This window comes from Papio anubis, chromosome 5, assembly GCF_008728515.1.
Source record: "Papio anubis isolate 15944 chromosome 5, Panubis1.0, whole genome shotgun sequence".
NCBI classification, from domain to species: Eukaryota; Metazoa; Chordata; class Mammalia; order Primates; family Cercopithecidae; genus Papio; species Papio anubis.
The window spans coordinates 119,407,336-119,421,420 of NC_044980.1; the positions used below are offsets into that span (position 1 = coordinate 119,407,336).

Consider the following 14,085-nt stretch of genomic DNA (forward strand, 5'->3'; position numbering starts at 1 on the left):
AGATAGGGAGGTTGCAGTGAGCCAAGATCCTGCCACTGCACTCTAGCCTGGGTGACTCCATCTGGAAAGAGCAAGACTCCATCTCGAAAATAAATAAATTATTAAATAATAAATAAATAAAATATAATATAAACTACTTTTCTTAAAAACTCATCTACCCAAGTGTGGTGGCCCATGCCTATAATCCCAGCACTTCGAGAGTCTGAGGCAGGTGGGATCACCTGAGGTTAAGAGTTCAAGACCAGCCTGGCCAACATGGTGAAACTCCATCTCTACTTAAAAAACACAAAAAATTGCTGGGCGAGGTGGCTCACGCCTGTAACCCCAGCACTTTGGGAGGCCGAGGCAGGCAAATCACGAGGTCAGGAGATCGAGACCATCATGGCTAACATGGTGAAACCCCGTCTCTACTAAAAATACAAAAAAATTAGCCAGGCGTGGTGGTGGGCACCTGTAGTCCCAGCTACTCAGGAGGCTGAGGCAGGAGAATGGTGTGAACCTGGGAGGCAAAGCTTGCAGTGAGCCGAGATCGCGCCACTGCACTCCAGCCTGGGCGACAGAGGGAGACTCCATCTCAAAAAAAAAAAAAAAAAAAAATACAAAAACGTAGCCAGCCGTGGTATAACAAGCCTGTAATCCCCGCTACTCAGGAGGCTCAGGCAGGGAAATTGCTAGAACACGGGAGGCGGAGGCTGCAGTGAGCCAAGACTGTACCACTGCTCTCCAGCCTGGGTGACAGCGAGACTCCATCTCAAAAAAAAGTTTAAAAAACCTCACAATCGGCGGGGCGCGGTGGCTCACGCCTGTAATCCCAGCACTTTGGGAGGCTGAGGCGGGCGGATCACAAGGTCAGGAGATCGAGACCACGGTGAAACCCCGTCTCTACTAAAAATACAAAAAATTAGCCAGGCGCGGTGGCGGGCGCCTGTAGTCCCAGCTACTTGGGAGGCTGAGGCAGGAGAATGGCGTGAACCCGGGAGGCGGAGCTTGCAGTGAGCCGAGATCGCCCACTGCATTCCAGCCAGGGGGACAGAGCAAGACTCCGTCTCAAAAAAAAAAAAAAAACACCTCACAATCTTATACATAGAAAAGCATGACAGCCTTATTCTCCACTCAAAGAATGGTGTATATACTACAAAAATACTTTACCAAGCTTCCTAGTACTTGGATCTTCTCCCGCAAGGCATCGCCAATCTGTCTTACAATTTCTCCTCGTTTTGGAGCAGGAATCTAAGAAAAGAATGCAATTTTTGTTTCTGATTCAAAGCATAAATTCATGTCTATAACACAGTATTGGATGTGTGCTGTAAAAGAACAAAGTACAATCATATCAAAGACTTTTGATCATATCAAGACTGTGATATGGCCAGACACTAAAGCTAAAATAAGAAGCAAGGCATTCCTGGAGCAAATACCTACTGGAAGGCACAGAGGAGAAGAAAAGGCAACAAATAACTACAAATTGCCATCAGGGTTATAAAGACAAAGGAAATAAAAAGGAAGCTGAGGAAGAGAAAAACAGCAAGATTGGAGGGGAAATGGGTAAGTTACTTTACCTAAAAGGTTGGCAGGAGGCCGGGTGCAGTGGCTCACACCTGTAATCCCAACACTTTGGAAGGCTTGGGGGGGGGGGGCAGATCATGAGGTCAGGAGTTCGAGACCAGCCTGGCCAACATGGTGAAACCCCGTCTCTACTACAAACACAAAAATTATCTGGGCATGGTAGTGTGCGCCTGTCATCCCAGCTACTCGGGAGGCCGAGATGGGAGAATTGTTTGAACCTTGGAGGCGGAGGTTGCAGTGAGCCGAGATCGTGCCACTGCCCTCCAGCCTTGGCAATAGAGTGAGATTCCATCTCCAAAAAAAAAAAAAAAAAAAAAGGTTGGCAGGAAAAATCTCAAAGGAGGTAATATTGAAGCTGAAACCTGAAGACTGGGAAAAGTAAGTCATAGGAATATTCTTCCCAGGGATAAGAAAAAAACATGTAAGAGGGATCCATGGAAAATAAAAGGGGCTGATTGGGAAAGCCAGTATGTCTAAAGCCGGAAGCTTGTAAGGTGTTAGAATCTTACTCCAGGTGCAATGTGAAGTCTTGAATGGCTTTTAAGGTGCAGAATAAGAGGATTTGCTTTAATTTTTAATATGCTATCAGACAAGTAGAGGATATGTTGAAGGGGAAAAGAGTAGAAGCAGGGAGATCAGTTAAGACTGTATTATAGGCCAGGCGTGGTGGCACACGCCTGTAATCCCAGCTTCGGGAGGCCAAGGTGGGTGGATCATCTGAGGTCAGTAGATCAAGACCAGCCTGACCAACATGGTGAAACCTCGTCTCACTAAAAATACAAAAAATTAGCCAGATGTGGTGGTGGGCACCTGTAATCCCAGCTACTTGGGAGGCTGAGGCAGGAGAATCATTGGAACCCAGGAGGCGGAGGCTGCAGTGAACCAATATCATGATCATGCCACTGCACTCCAGCCTGGGCAACAAGAGCAAGACCCTGTCTCAAAAAAAAAAAAAAAAAAAGATTACAGAGACTTAGTCTTAAGATTGCAGCGGTAGCTGGGCACGGTGGCTCATGCCTATAAACCCAGCACTTCGGGAGGCCAAGGCAGGCGGATCACAAGGTCAGGAGATGGAAACCATTCTGGCTAACACAGTGAAACCCCATCTCTACTAAAAATGCAAAAAATTAGCTGGGCATGGTGGCGGGCACAAAAAATTAGCTGGGCATGGTGGCAGGCACCTGTAGTCCCAGCTACTCGGGAGGCTGAGGCAGGAGAATGGTGTGAACCTGGGAGGCGGAGCTTGCAGTGAGCTGAGATCACACCACTGCACTCCAGCCTGGGCGACAGAGCGAGACTCCATTTCAAAAAAAAAAAAAAAGGATTGCAGTGGTAACAAGGGGAACAAGTGGATTCAGGGTCTATTTTGGGAGTAGAATTGAAAGGACACACAGATGCAGGAAATGAAGAGCATAAAAGAACTCAGGATGACTTCCAGGTTTCTAGCTTCAATAGCTAGGTAGATGGAAGCATAATTACTGGGATGAAGAAGACTTGAAGGGAAACATCAGGTTTGGGGGGTAAAGAGCACAGCTTATGTCATAAAGTTCGAGATGTGATTCATGAATGAGACACAATTTTTCCAACTGTGACCATTACTCCCTCTCTCCCATTAAGTTCTTCCCAATTCTGCCTCTCCTTCAAAGTACAGCTAAGGCTGGACGTGGTGGCTCACATCTGTAATCCCAGCACTTTGAGAGGCCAAGGCAGGTGGATCACTTGGGGTCAGGAGTTCAAGATGAGCCTGGCCAACATGGTGAAACCCCATCTTTACTAAAAATGCAAAAATTAGCCGGGTATGGTGGCAGGTGCCTGTAATCCCAGCTACTCGGGAGGCTGAAACAGGAGAATCACTTGAACCCAGGAGGGGGAGGTTGCAGGGAGCTGAGATCCCACCATTGCACTCCAGCCTGGATGACAAGAGCGAAATTCCATCTCAAAAATAAAAATAAAAAAATAAAGTACAGGTAAAACAAACACTCCCCTCCATGAAACCTTCCCCCAGGCAGAGGCCAATCACACCCTCCCCCTAACTCCCACTGCGCCTAATCACAGTACTGCTCACACTTGCCTCACAGAGCTTGACTGTGAGCTCAAGGCTTTTCCTTGCTCTCTCTTCTCCCCAAGTGTATTATCATGTCTTAGCACAGCTTTTCTGGATGGTCACTTTGCAATCTATTAACATTTAAAACATTCCTATCCTTTGTTTTATTTATTTATTTTTTTTTTTTTTTGAGACGGGGTCTCACTCTGTTGCACCCAGGCTTGAGCGCAGTGGCACAATCTCAGCTCACTGCAACCTCCGCCTCTTGGGTTCAAGTGATTCTCCTGCCTCAGCCTCCCAAGTAGCTGGGATTACAGGCGCCTGCCACCACGCCCAGCTAATTTTTTGTATTTTTAGCAGAGACGGGGTTTCACCATTGTTGGTCAAGCTGGTCTCGAACTCCTGATCTCAGGTAATCCACCCGCCTCGGTCTCCCAAAGTGCTGGGATTACAGGCATGACATTCCTACCCTTTCACTAAGCAGTTCAGCTTACAGAAACTGAGCTTATACATGAGTATGCAAAAGCATAGGCACAATGATATTCATTGCAGTGCTGTTTCTAGTAAAGAAAAAAATTAAACCATCCAACTGTCCATCAGCACATGATTGGTTAATTATGGAACAGTGATAAAATAAGGTCGATTTTTATGGGAAAACATTGAAAAGCTATGATAGGATAATAGAAAACAAGAAAACACTTATGGTAACTAAACTTTTGCTTAAATTTGGAGGAACATATACCAAGCTGTTCACAATGGTTTTTTCTGGTGAGTGAAATTATAACAGATTTTCATCCACAATTTATATGTTTGCAATGTCTGTCATTTTCACAATATATGCACACTTTTGGAAACAGGAAACAAAACCTGTAGCATTAAATCAATCAGCATGCAACCTATACATTTCCTAGCACATGGTATGGACTTAATGATGTTTCAATTGAATTTAGTAAGCACATTTATACATTTAGTTAAGTTGGTTAATTTCAACTCAGAATGGCCAGTATACATGGCCTTTTACCTCCCATTCTGGACACATTTTATTCAGTCAGTCTTTCAACAAATAATCATTGCACATGTTCTATGTGCCAGATACTGTGCTAATCCCTGGATACTCTACTGCAAATGAGGCAGTTACAATTCTTGCTCTCTATAGAGTTGACAGTCCATGGGGATGATAAAGGCAAGAAACAGGCAAGTACAATCTAATGTGGCAAATGCCACGAAAGGGGAGCTAGATTTCACAACTGGAGCAATCTGAAGTAGGCTTTTTACAAGTTTAGAGTTTAGGGCTAAGACCTAAAACATGCCAGATGTTGTGAAGAGGTAGGCAAAGTAGAGGAAAAGCATGGGGATAGAGGGGTACAGAGCATACGCAAAGGCTAAAAAGCAAGAGAAAGTGGTTTTGGAAAATTATGGCTGGGGATGGTGGTTCACACCTCTATTCCCAGCACTTTGGGAGGCCGAGGCAGGTGGATCATTTGAGATCAGGAGTTCAAGACCAGCTTGGCCAACATGGTGAGCCCCTGTAAACACAAAAATTAGCCACATATGGTGCCCGTAATCCCAGGTTCTCAGGAGGCTGAGGCAGGAGAATCACTTGAACCCAGAAGGCAGAGGTTGCAGTGTGCTGAGATCACACCACTGCACTCCAGCCTGGGTGACAAGAGTAAGACTCCACTCTTTCTCACCAGAGATGAGAGGGAAAATGAGGACACATGGGGATGCAGAGGGCAGAAATGGGCCCCATTCTGTGCTGAAACTGGCTCATGGAAGAAAGCAGCAAGTATATTCCTTAGAAAGAAATCAATTTCTATAAACTACCTTTCCATATGTTTCACTTTGTTTCCATTTCCCTTAAAGAAAAATGTTCCCTTTGAAAACTTCTAGAATTGGCCAGATGCAGTGGCTCATGCCTGTAATCCTAGCACTTTGGGAGTCCGAGGCGGGTGGATCACTTGAGGTCAGGAGTTCGAAACCAGCCTGGCCGACATGGTGAAACCCCATCTCTACTAAAAATATTTTAAAAATTGGTGGCGGGCGCCTGTAATCCCAGCTACTTGGGAGGCTGAGGTAGGAGAATCGCTTGAACGGGGGAGGCGGGGGTTGCAGTGAGCCAAGATGGCGCCATTGCACTCCAGCCTGGGCAACAAGAGCAAAACTCTGTCTGAAAAAAAAAAAAAAGAAAAGAAAAGAAAAAGAAAAATTCTAGAATTAACTCAAATGAACTACATGAAACAGTGGTTTGTCCTAACACAGTCAAGGCCAGCCAAACGGACGAGGGCCAAGCAGAGAAGCCTCACGTGAGGGAGGATCGAGACAGGAAAGCTTCTGTGACGAGAAGGGGGTCAAGCTTTGGTCTGTTCTTACTGAGCCTCTCTAAGTCCCTGACCTATTGGCAGGCGCCCCAGAGCACAGTTAGGAAAAACTCTGCCTCTTTGCTAAACCTTGAACTCAATTGCTTAACTCAAAATCAAACAAGTAGGATCCCCAACAGACTCTACTATTACCCAGTAAAGCAACCTGTTCCCACTTAGCACCCCCATTCTATTTATTGGGAGGTCTAAAAAGCACCAGAAGTATGAGAAAGGATATTAGGTGCAGAGGCTGGCATGGTGAGCAAGAATTGACTGCCAGATAAGATCCTGAATGTGAAAATAGCAACCAAAAAAAGTACAGCCCGATATTTAAGAAAGATCATAATGTCAGCTGGCACTCCCTAGGGCAAAGATAGATTTAAAAACCAGTTCATTCCAGGTGCGGTGGCTCATGTCTGCAATCCCAGCACTTTGCGAGGCAGAGGCGGGCAGATCACTTGAGGTCAGGAGTTCAAGACCATCCTGGCCAACATGGTGAAACCCTGTTCTCTACTAAAAAACACACAAAAAAAATTTTTTTGCAATGGCTCATGCCTGTAGTTCCGGCTACTCAGGAAGATGAAGCAGGAGAATTGCTTGAGTCTAAGAGGTGGAGGTTGCAGTGAGCCAAGATCATGCCACTGCACTCCAGCCTGGGCAACAGAGCAAGACTCAGTCTCAAAAAAAAAAAAAAGAAAAAGAAAAAAACAGTTCAGGAAAAGACAAGATCCTGAATTCATATAAACTCTTTTTTTCTTTTTCAAATGTGTTTGTATTTACCCTGGATAAATAGACACATATAATAGATGCTTCTAGTCAGAAGACAACATGTTAAGTTGCACTAGCATTCAAAACAGTATATGCAAAGAGTGAACCCTCATGTAAATTGTGTACTTTAGTTAATAATAACACATCAACAATCGCTCATCAGTTGTAACAAAATATGACATACTAATGCAAAACTTTAATAATAGGGGAAATGGCCAGGCCTGGTGGCTCATGCCTGTAATCCCAGCACTTTGGGAGGTTGAGGTGGGCAAACTGCTTGAGCCCAGGAGTTTGAGACCAGCCTAGGCAACAGAGCAAAACCTCATCTCTACAAAAAATACAAAAATTAGCCAGGTGTGGAGGAACATGCCTGTAATCCTAGTTACTAAGGAGGCTGAGGTAGGAGGATTGCTTGAGCCCAGGTCGAAGCTGCAGTGAGCCGCAAGCTGTGAACATGCCACTGTACACTAGCCTGGGTGACAGAGTGAGACTCTGTCTTAAAAAAAAAAAAAAGGAAACTTGGGAAGAGGAATGAGGGAGTAATGGAAATTCTGTACTTTCTACTTGTTTTTCTGTAAACTTAAAACGGCTCTAAAAAATAAAAGTCTATTAATTTTTTTTTTCTTTGAGAGGGAGTTTTGCTCTTGTTGCCCAGGCTGGAGTGCAATGGCTCGATCTCAGCTCACGGTAACCTCCACCTCCCAGGTTCAAGTGATTCTCCTGCCTCAGCCTCCCGAGTAGCTGGGATTACAGGCGCACACCACCACGCCTGGCTAATTTTGTATTTTTTAGTGTAGACAGGGTTTCTCCATGTTGGTCAGGCTGGTCTCGAACTCCCAACCTCAGGTGATCCACCCACCTTGGCCTTCCAAAGTGTTGGGATTACAAGCGTGAGCTACCGTGCCTGGTCTATTTTTTTTTTTTTTTAAGTATAAATGTATAGGAAGGCCGGGTGCAGTGGCTCATGCCTGTAATCCAAACACTTTGGAAGGCCAAGGCAGGTGGATCACGAGGTCAGGAGTTCGAGACCAACCTGGCCAGCATGGTGAAACCGTCTCTACTAAAAATACAAAAATTAGCCAGGCCTGCCACCCACTCTGGAAAGTGAGGAGCGCCTCTGCCCAGCCGCCGCCCCATCTGGGATGTGAGGAGCGCCACTGCCGGGCCATCCCAGGGTCTGGAAAGTGAGGAGCACCTCTGCCCAGCTGCCCAACTGTCTGGGAAGTGAGGTGCCCCTCTGCCCGGCTGCCCACCATCTGGCAAGTGAGGAGCACCTCTGCCCGGCCGCCACCCCATCTGGGAAGTGAGGAGCGCCTCTGCCAGGCTTCCCACCGTCTGGCCAAGTGAGGAGCACCTCTGCCCCGCCGCCCCACCATCTGGGAAGTGAGGAGCGCCTCTGCCCGGCTTACCACCGTCTGGCCAAGTGAGGAGCACCTCTGCCCCGCCGCCCCACCATCTGGGAAGTGTGGAGCGCCTCTGCCCCACTGCCCACCCTCTGGCAAGTGAGGAGCGCCTCTGCCCGGCCACCCCATCTGGGAAGTAAGGAGCACCTCTGTCTGGCTTCTGCCCTGTCTGGGAAGTGAGGAGCGCCTCTGTCCAGCGGCTGTGCAACCTTCCAAGTGTGAAGTGACAGCCTTGTGTGTGATCTTTTCTGTCTTCCCCAAGTTTGCATTTTCGACATTAAAGCTTACTTTTTAATTAAAAGTTTTAAGTTGGAGAACATATTTAAGAAAAAAATTAGCCAGGCCTGGTGGTGCACACCTGTAGTCTCAGCTACTTGGGAGACTGAGGCAGGAAATTACTTGAACCTGGAAGGCAGAGGTTGCAGTGAGCGGAGATCACACCACTGCACTCCAGCCTGAGTGACAGAGCAAGACTCCATCTCAAAACAAAAAAGTATATACGTATAGGAAAACAACAATTTTAAAAAAAATTACGCAGCTGGGCATGGTGGTTCACATCTGTAATCCCAGCACTTTGGGAGGCCAAAGAGGGCAGATCATTTGAACTTAGGAGTTCAAGACCGCCCTAGGCAATATGGTGAAACCCCATCTCTACAAAAAATGCAAAAAAATTAGCCAGGCATGGTGGTGTGTGCGTGTAATCACAGCTACTTGGGAGGCTGAGATGGGAGGATCCCCTGAGCCCAGAAGGCAGAGGTCACAGTGAGCTGAGATTGACTCACTGCACTCCAGCCTAGGTGACAGAGCCAGATCCTGTCTTTAAAAAAAAAAAAAAAAAAAAAGCAGTAACTCTAGGATGGTATGCAATACAATCATCACAGGTCACAGGTCACAAAATTTTATACACGCCATGTATATATGAACATACAATAATCACAGCTATGAAATAAATACATAAAAGACTGAAAGGAAATGCACCAAAACCTAAACCTAATAATCATTTTGCATTGCAGAGGTTGGGGTAAGGGGACTAAATTTGTTTATCTTATTTACAGCATCAATCTTTTCTTAAAAAAAAAAAAAAGAAAAAGAATATTTATTACTTTTATGATCAGAAATAAATAAAAGTAAGTTTTTGAAACAATGAAGGATACTGTTTTGGACACTATTCTCTATCCAGGTAGGGTGAACTTTACCTAGCACACTGTTTACTTGTGGAAGTGGTATTTTTCTGCCCAAAGACACTTTTGATTGTGTATAATGGTACCCGAGGCCATACTTCTATCCATAATTAAAGTAGAGGAAAGATGTGCTTCATGCTTTACACAAAGACGTCTCTTGGCTGATTTAAAAAAAAAAAAAAGAGGCCGGGCGCGGTGGCTCAAGCCTGTAATCCCAGCACTTTGGGAGGCCGAGGCGGCGGGATCACAAGGTCAGGAGATCGAGACTATCCTGGCTAACAACATGGTGGAAACCCTGTCTCTACTAAAAATACAAAAAACTAGTCGGCGCCGTAGCTGTTCTGTAGTCCCAGCTACTTGGGAGGCTGAGGCAGGAGAATGGCGAAACCCGGGAGGCGGAGCTTGCAGTGAGCTGAGATCCCGCCATCAGCCTCCAGCCTGGGGAGACACAGAGCCAGACTCCATCTCAAAAAAAAAGAAAAAAAAAAAGCTTCATCCAACCCAGGGCTCTTCTGGACAGGTTGCCACTCTGCAACCCACCCCAACCCCACCCAACCCCCCTTGCAATCATTGATTCAGAGAAAACACTGCAGCTCAGCAGTCCCTCACCCAGCAGCACAGGGTTTAACTCAAATGGATGGAGGCTTTTCCTGTGCCAGGCTCTCCAGTAAACACTTTAAATGATTAACTCATTTAACCCTCCCAGAAGGCAGGCACCCTCAGTCTTTTCTTTTTACAAGACAAAGCACACTGAGGATGGGGGTAGTGGGAAGGTTGGGAAATCAGGCTATCCCGGTTCGGTTTGCCTTTACTCTCCCCTTCTCAGGAGCCTAGCCCCCACCTAGTGATGAGTCAGTGTGGCCAGCCCAGCACCAGTCACAGTTCCTAAATTTGCTCTCCACCAATGGTGGAGACTCAGAGACCAAGGAGGCTGACTCTGCCTCACAGCCTCATTAGACAGTCAAGGAATATGAGCTTCTGGCCCTGAGAAAGGGATGCTGCCACTGCTCTTTTTTTTCCTTTTTTTTTTGAGACGGAGTCTCACTGTGTCGCCCAGGCTGGATGGAGTGTAGTGGTGCTATCTTGGTTCACTGCAGCCTCCGCCTCCCAAGCTCAAGCAATTCTACTGCCTCAGCCTCCCGAGTAGACTGGATTACACGTGCCACCATGTTCGGCTAATTTTTACTACAGACAGGGTTTCACCACGTTGGCCAGGCTGGTCTCAAACTCCTGACCTCAGATGATCCACCTGCCTCAGCCTCCTAAAGTGCTGGGATTACAGGTGTGAGCCACCAGGTCCAGTCTGCTGCTGTTCTTTAAACCAGGAATGCTGACCTATTGCTGAGATACTCCCAGACAAATCTGGCAGGGGGTAAGAGGAGGAGCAAATGAATATATCTAGCATAGGTCTTCTATTCATTTTCTATTTAATTATAAATTCAAGTAATTTCAGTGAAGAATAGTGTTCACAGCTCAAGTTTATACTATACCAGCACAAAGTTTTAATTCATTTAAATTTATCCATTCAATGAATGGCAAGTACAGAAAAGGCACTACCCTAGAAATATGGCAGAGGTGTTACCAAGACAGCAGGAGCCCTAGTACAGTATCACAGCCCCCAAGGAGCTCACATTTTAACAAGGCAGCACTGACCTGCTTATCAGATGTTTATGTATCTCATTGCTTACAATAGGCAAAGTGACCTCTTCTGAATTCTAGAAACAAAGGTCATACTTACATCTGCCCAGATTTTCCATGCTTCTTTTGCTTTCTTTACAGTTTCTTCATAGTCTGCCACACTGGCCTAAATTAAGAAGTAGGGGGACAGAGAGGGGGAAATAAAGAAAAGTGATGACAATCTTCTAGAACACACAAATATTTTCAGAAGAGAATTGGAAAATCTCTAGGGTTCTCTAACATTTATGGCTGAGAATGATTCCCACAGTCTACACTCCCCAAAACTAGCTAGAACCCGGTAAAACAGGTTGGAATCCAGCTATGCCTTAAAACCTTGCTTTTCAAAGCAAATCTGTCAGCTTCATCTGAGAACAACATGTGAGGCATATTAGAAATGCAGAACCTTGAGCTCCAACCCAAACTTCAGAAATCAAAAGCTTCATTCTAACAAAATCCTCAGGTACTTCAGAAGCACTGTCTTAAATGGCCCTCTGCCTAGTCTTTCTATGCTTCGCCTTTTCTATGGTTCTTTCCTTTTCACGCCCCCACCCAAGGGAGGACAGTCTCCCCCAGACAGTCCTAAATGTCAAATGAAAAATAAACACATTATTCTCTGCATTTGTGATTTTGTATTATTCTTCACCTGCCTAACTGGCTTCTGCCTCTAAAGAAAGCCTGCACAAACTCCTTGTGTGTAATTTGAATTAAACACACACACACACTTACCTGTCGGACTCTTGCTATTGGCTCATTGTTAGCAGGGCAATAGGTCGTAATAACCTTAAAACAAAAGGATGATGATCATGTATAGAAAACGTAATCCCTTCTGAAGTAAGGGAATAGACCAAACTTCAGGGGAAAGAAAAAGAAGAGAGGAAAAAATGATATAATATCCAAACTCAAAAACCTTAGGTTAACTTCTGTTACATATAAACCACTCTACAGAGGTTGTCTTTCATTTCTGACTTAAATATTAGAAACTACCTTTACTGCAAAACTCTCCCCTGACATCTCAATATTAGGTGTATAAACAAAAGCTTTAATGTAATCAGTTATTTTGCCTCTTTTTCCATTAATAACAGCCCAAACTGACTAGTTTTAGTTATTCCTTCTCTCCCTTACTAGTGACAAGTCATCTCTGCTCAGAGATGAAATGGCCAAGGTGGGAAAACCATGGGAAAGGCCTGTGTCCACACCAGTTGGAGAGGTCTCAGGTCAACAATGAAAGGGAAAATCAAGGCACAGCTAAAAAGGCCTAATGATCAGATATCACATGGAAATCAAGATTAAACACTGAGGTTTGAGGAGCAATTAAAATTATCTGTATCTCCTACAGCCACTAATAACCAAAAGGAAGAAGTGTTCCCTTTACCAAGGCAGGTTCATTATATAATATACAACGTCCAACAAAGTTTAACTGTTATATAACATCTTCTTATAAAAAATTTTCTTTTTAAAAAAATCTGGGCGATAATAACCTTACCTTTCCTTTGTATTCTATAAAACGTTGTATTGAGCAGTAACGGGCATCAGGCGCGGTGTTAAGCCCTGGGCAACGGAGAAATGCTGAAAACCCAGTCCTCAAAGGAGTTCACAACCCAACGTAAAACATGGCAGGATTTCAGCAAGTCCGAGCTTGCAAACTCCCAAGAAATTCAGGAAGAAAGATAACTTTAAACTACACTGAAGAACGTTACTTGCGGTGCATGTCACAGGTGAAGAGCCAAAGTGAAGCTCTAAATTAAGATCAGTTGCACCCCTCAATGTGCCACATTTCTCACTACAGATCCAAGACCACAAGGTTTTAAATATGAGCGGGAAGTTTAGGCCCCTACAGCTCCAAAATGACTTCGGTTCTGCATAGGGCACAAGGACCTAAAATCTAAGTTTTCATTTTAAAGGCACCCTACACGAGAAAACTTGTACTGTGGAGCTTCAAAATCTCCCACTCTGTACTACCTCCTCCAGCGCCAGCGGGGACTCGGTAGGTCAGTGCCCGCCCGGCCTCCTCGAGCGAACCCCGGCGGCTGCAGAGATTTCTTAAGCGCCCGCATACCTCTCCCCGGCCTCCCCAGCTTCCATTATACACGCCCTCGTTTTCCTCGCGGAGCCCCAGCTCTTTCAGCCACGCATACTGGGGTTGATTGATGAGGAGAGTGGACATGAAGGCGGCAGGCCTGCTCCAAGGTCCGGGGAGCTTGCTGGTCTTTGCAGCGTGCACACACAGCGCGCGGGGTAGGCGCCACATACTGAGCTCAGAATTCGGAAGAAGCCTAAGGCCGGTCGAGTTGCTGAAATAGAGCCCCGCCCCCCGCCCGAGAGAACCCATTGGGCAGACCCGATCCCTCCCACAGGGTACGACCCCGCCACCGCCCCCTCGGCCCCTAGTCTTCCGGAGATGCCTGCGGCTGAATCCTCACTGGAACAACGGGAGTGCCATAGGGAGGAGTGGGCTGCTGCCATCTGGTGAAAGACTCCGGGAGCCACGGCTCCAGCTAGGAATTCTTTTCAGCAAAATATTGGCGCTGAAGTATAGCAGGCTATAGCAGGGGTTCTGAAACTGTAAAATGCATGAAGTTACCTGGTGGTCGTGGTGAATGCTCATTCTGATTCAGTAAGTCTGGGCTAGGGTCGGAGAGCCGACATTCCTAACCAGCTCCTTAGCAATGGCGATGCCTCTGGTCCCTGGAGTAGTCAAGGGAGGGTTTGTATTGAGGGGCGGGGGAAGGGTTGTTTGTTTTCACTGTTTTGGTAAATTACAAATGAAAGATTTGTAATTAATGATAAATATTAGATTGTTGCATTTCCTCTATAAATACCCTGCCTAGGTATATTCTTACTTTATTTTTTATTTATTTATTTATTTTGTTTTTTTGGAGACGGAGTTTCGATCTTGTTGCCCGAACTAGAGTGCAATGGTGCGATCTCGGCTCACTGCAACCTCCGCCTCCCGAGTTCAAGCGGATTCTCCTGCCTCAGCCTCCCGAGTAGCTGCGATTACAGGTGTGTGCCACCACACCCAGCTAATTTTTTTGTATTTTTAGTAGAAACGGGGTTTCACCAGACTGGTCTGGAACTCCTGACCTCTGATC

The 14,085-nt window shown here is 45.8% G+C and overlaps 1 protein-coding gene across 1 annotated transcript in view; it reads right to left on the minus strand.

Moving 5' to 3' along the window:
- The window catches only part of ALDH7A1 (aldehyde dehydrogenase 7 family member A1), a 52,543-nt gene extending 38,770 nt beyond the window's left edge, over positions 1-13,773 (minus strand). The window contains exons 1-4 of the mRNA XM_003900049.5: positions 13,050-13,773; positions 11,720-11,773; positions 11,055-11,120; positions 1,150-1,230 (exon numbers count right to left, since the gene is read on the minus strand). Coding sequence (XP_003900098.4) covers positions 1,150-1,230; positions 11,055-11,120; positions 11,720-11,773; positions 13,050-13,322 — 474 coding nt within the window. The 5' untranslated portion in view covers positions 13,323-13,773. The remainder of the gene's footprint in view (positions 1-1,149; positions 1,231-11,054; positions 11,121-11,719; positions 11,774-13,049) is intronic.
- Positions 13,774-14,085: the final 312 nt, after the last annotated feature.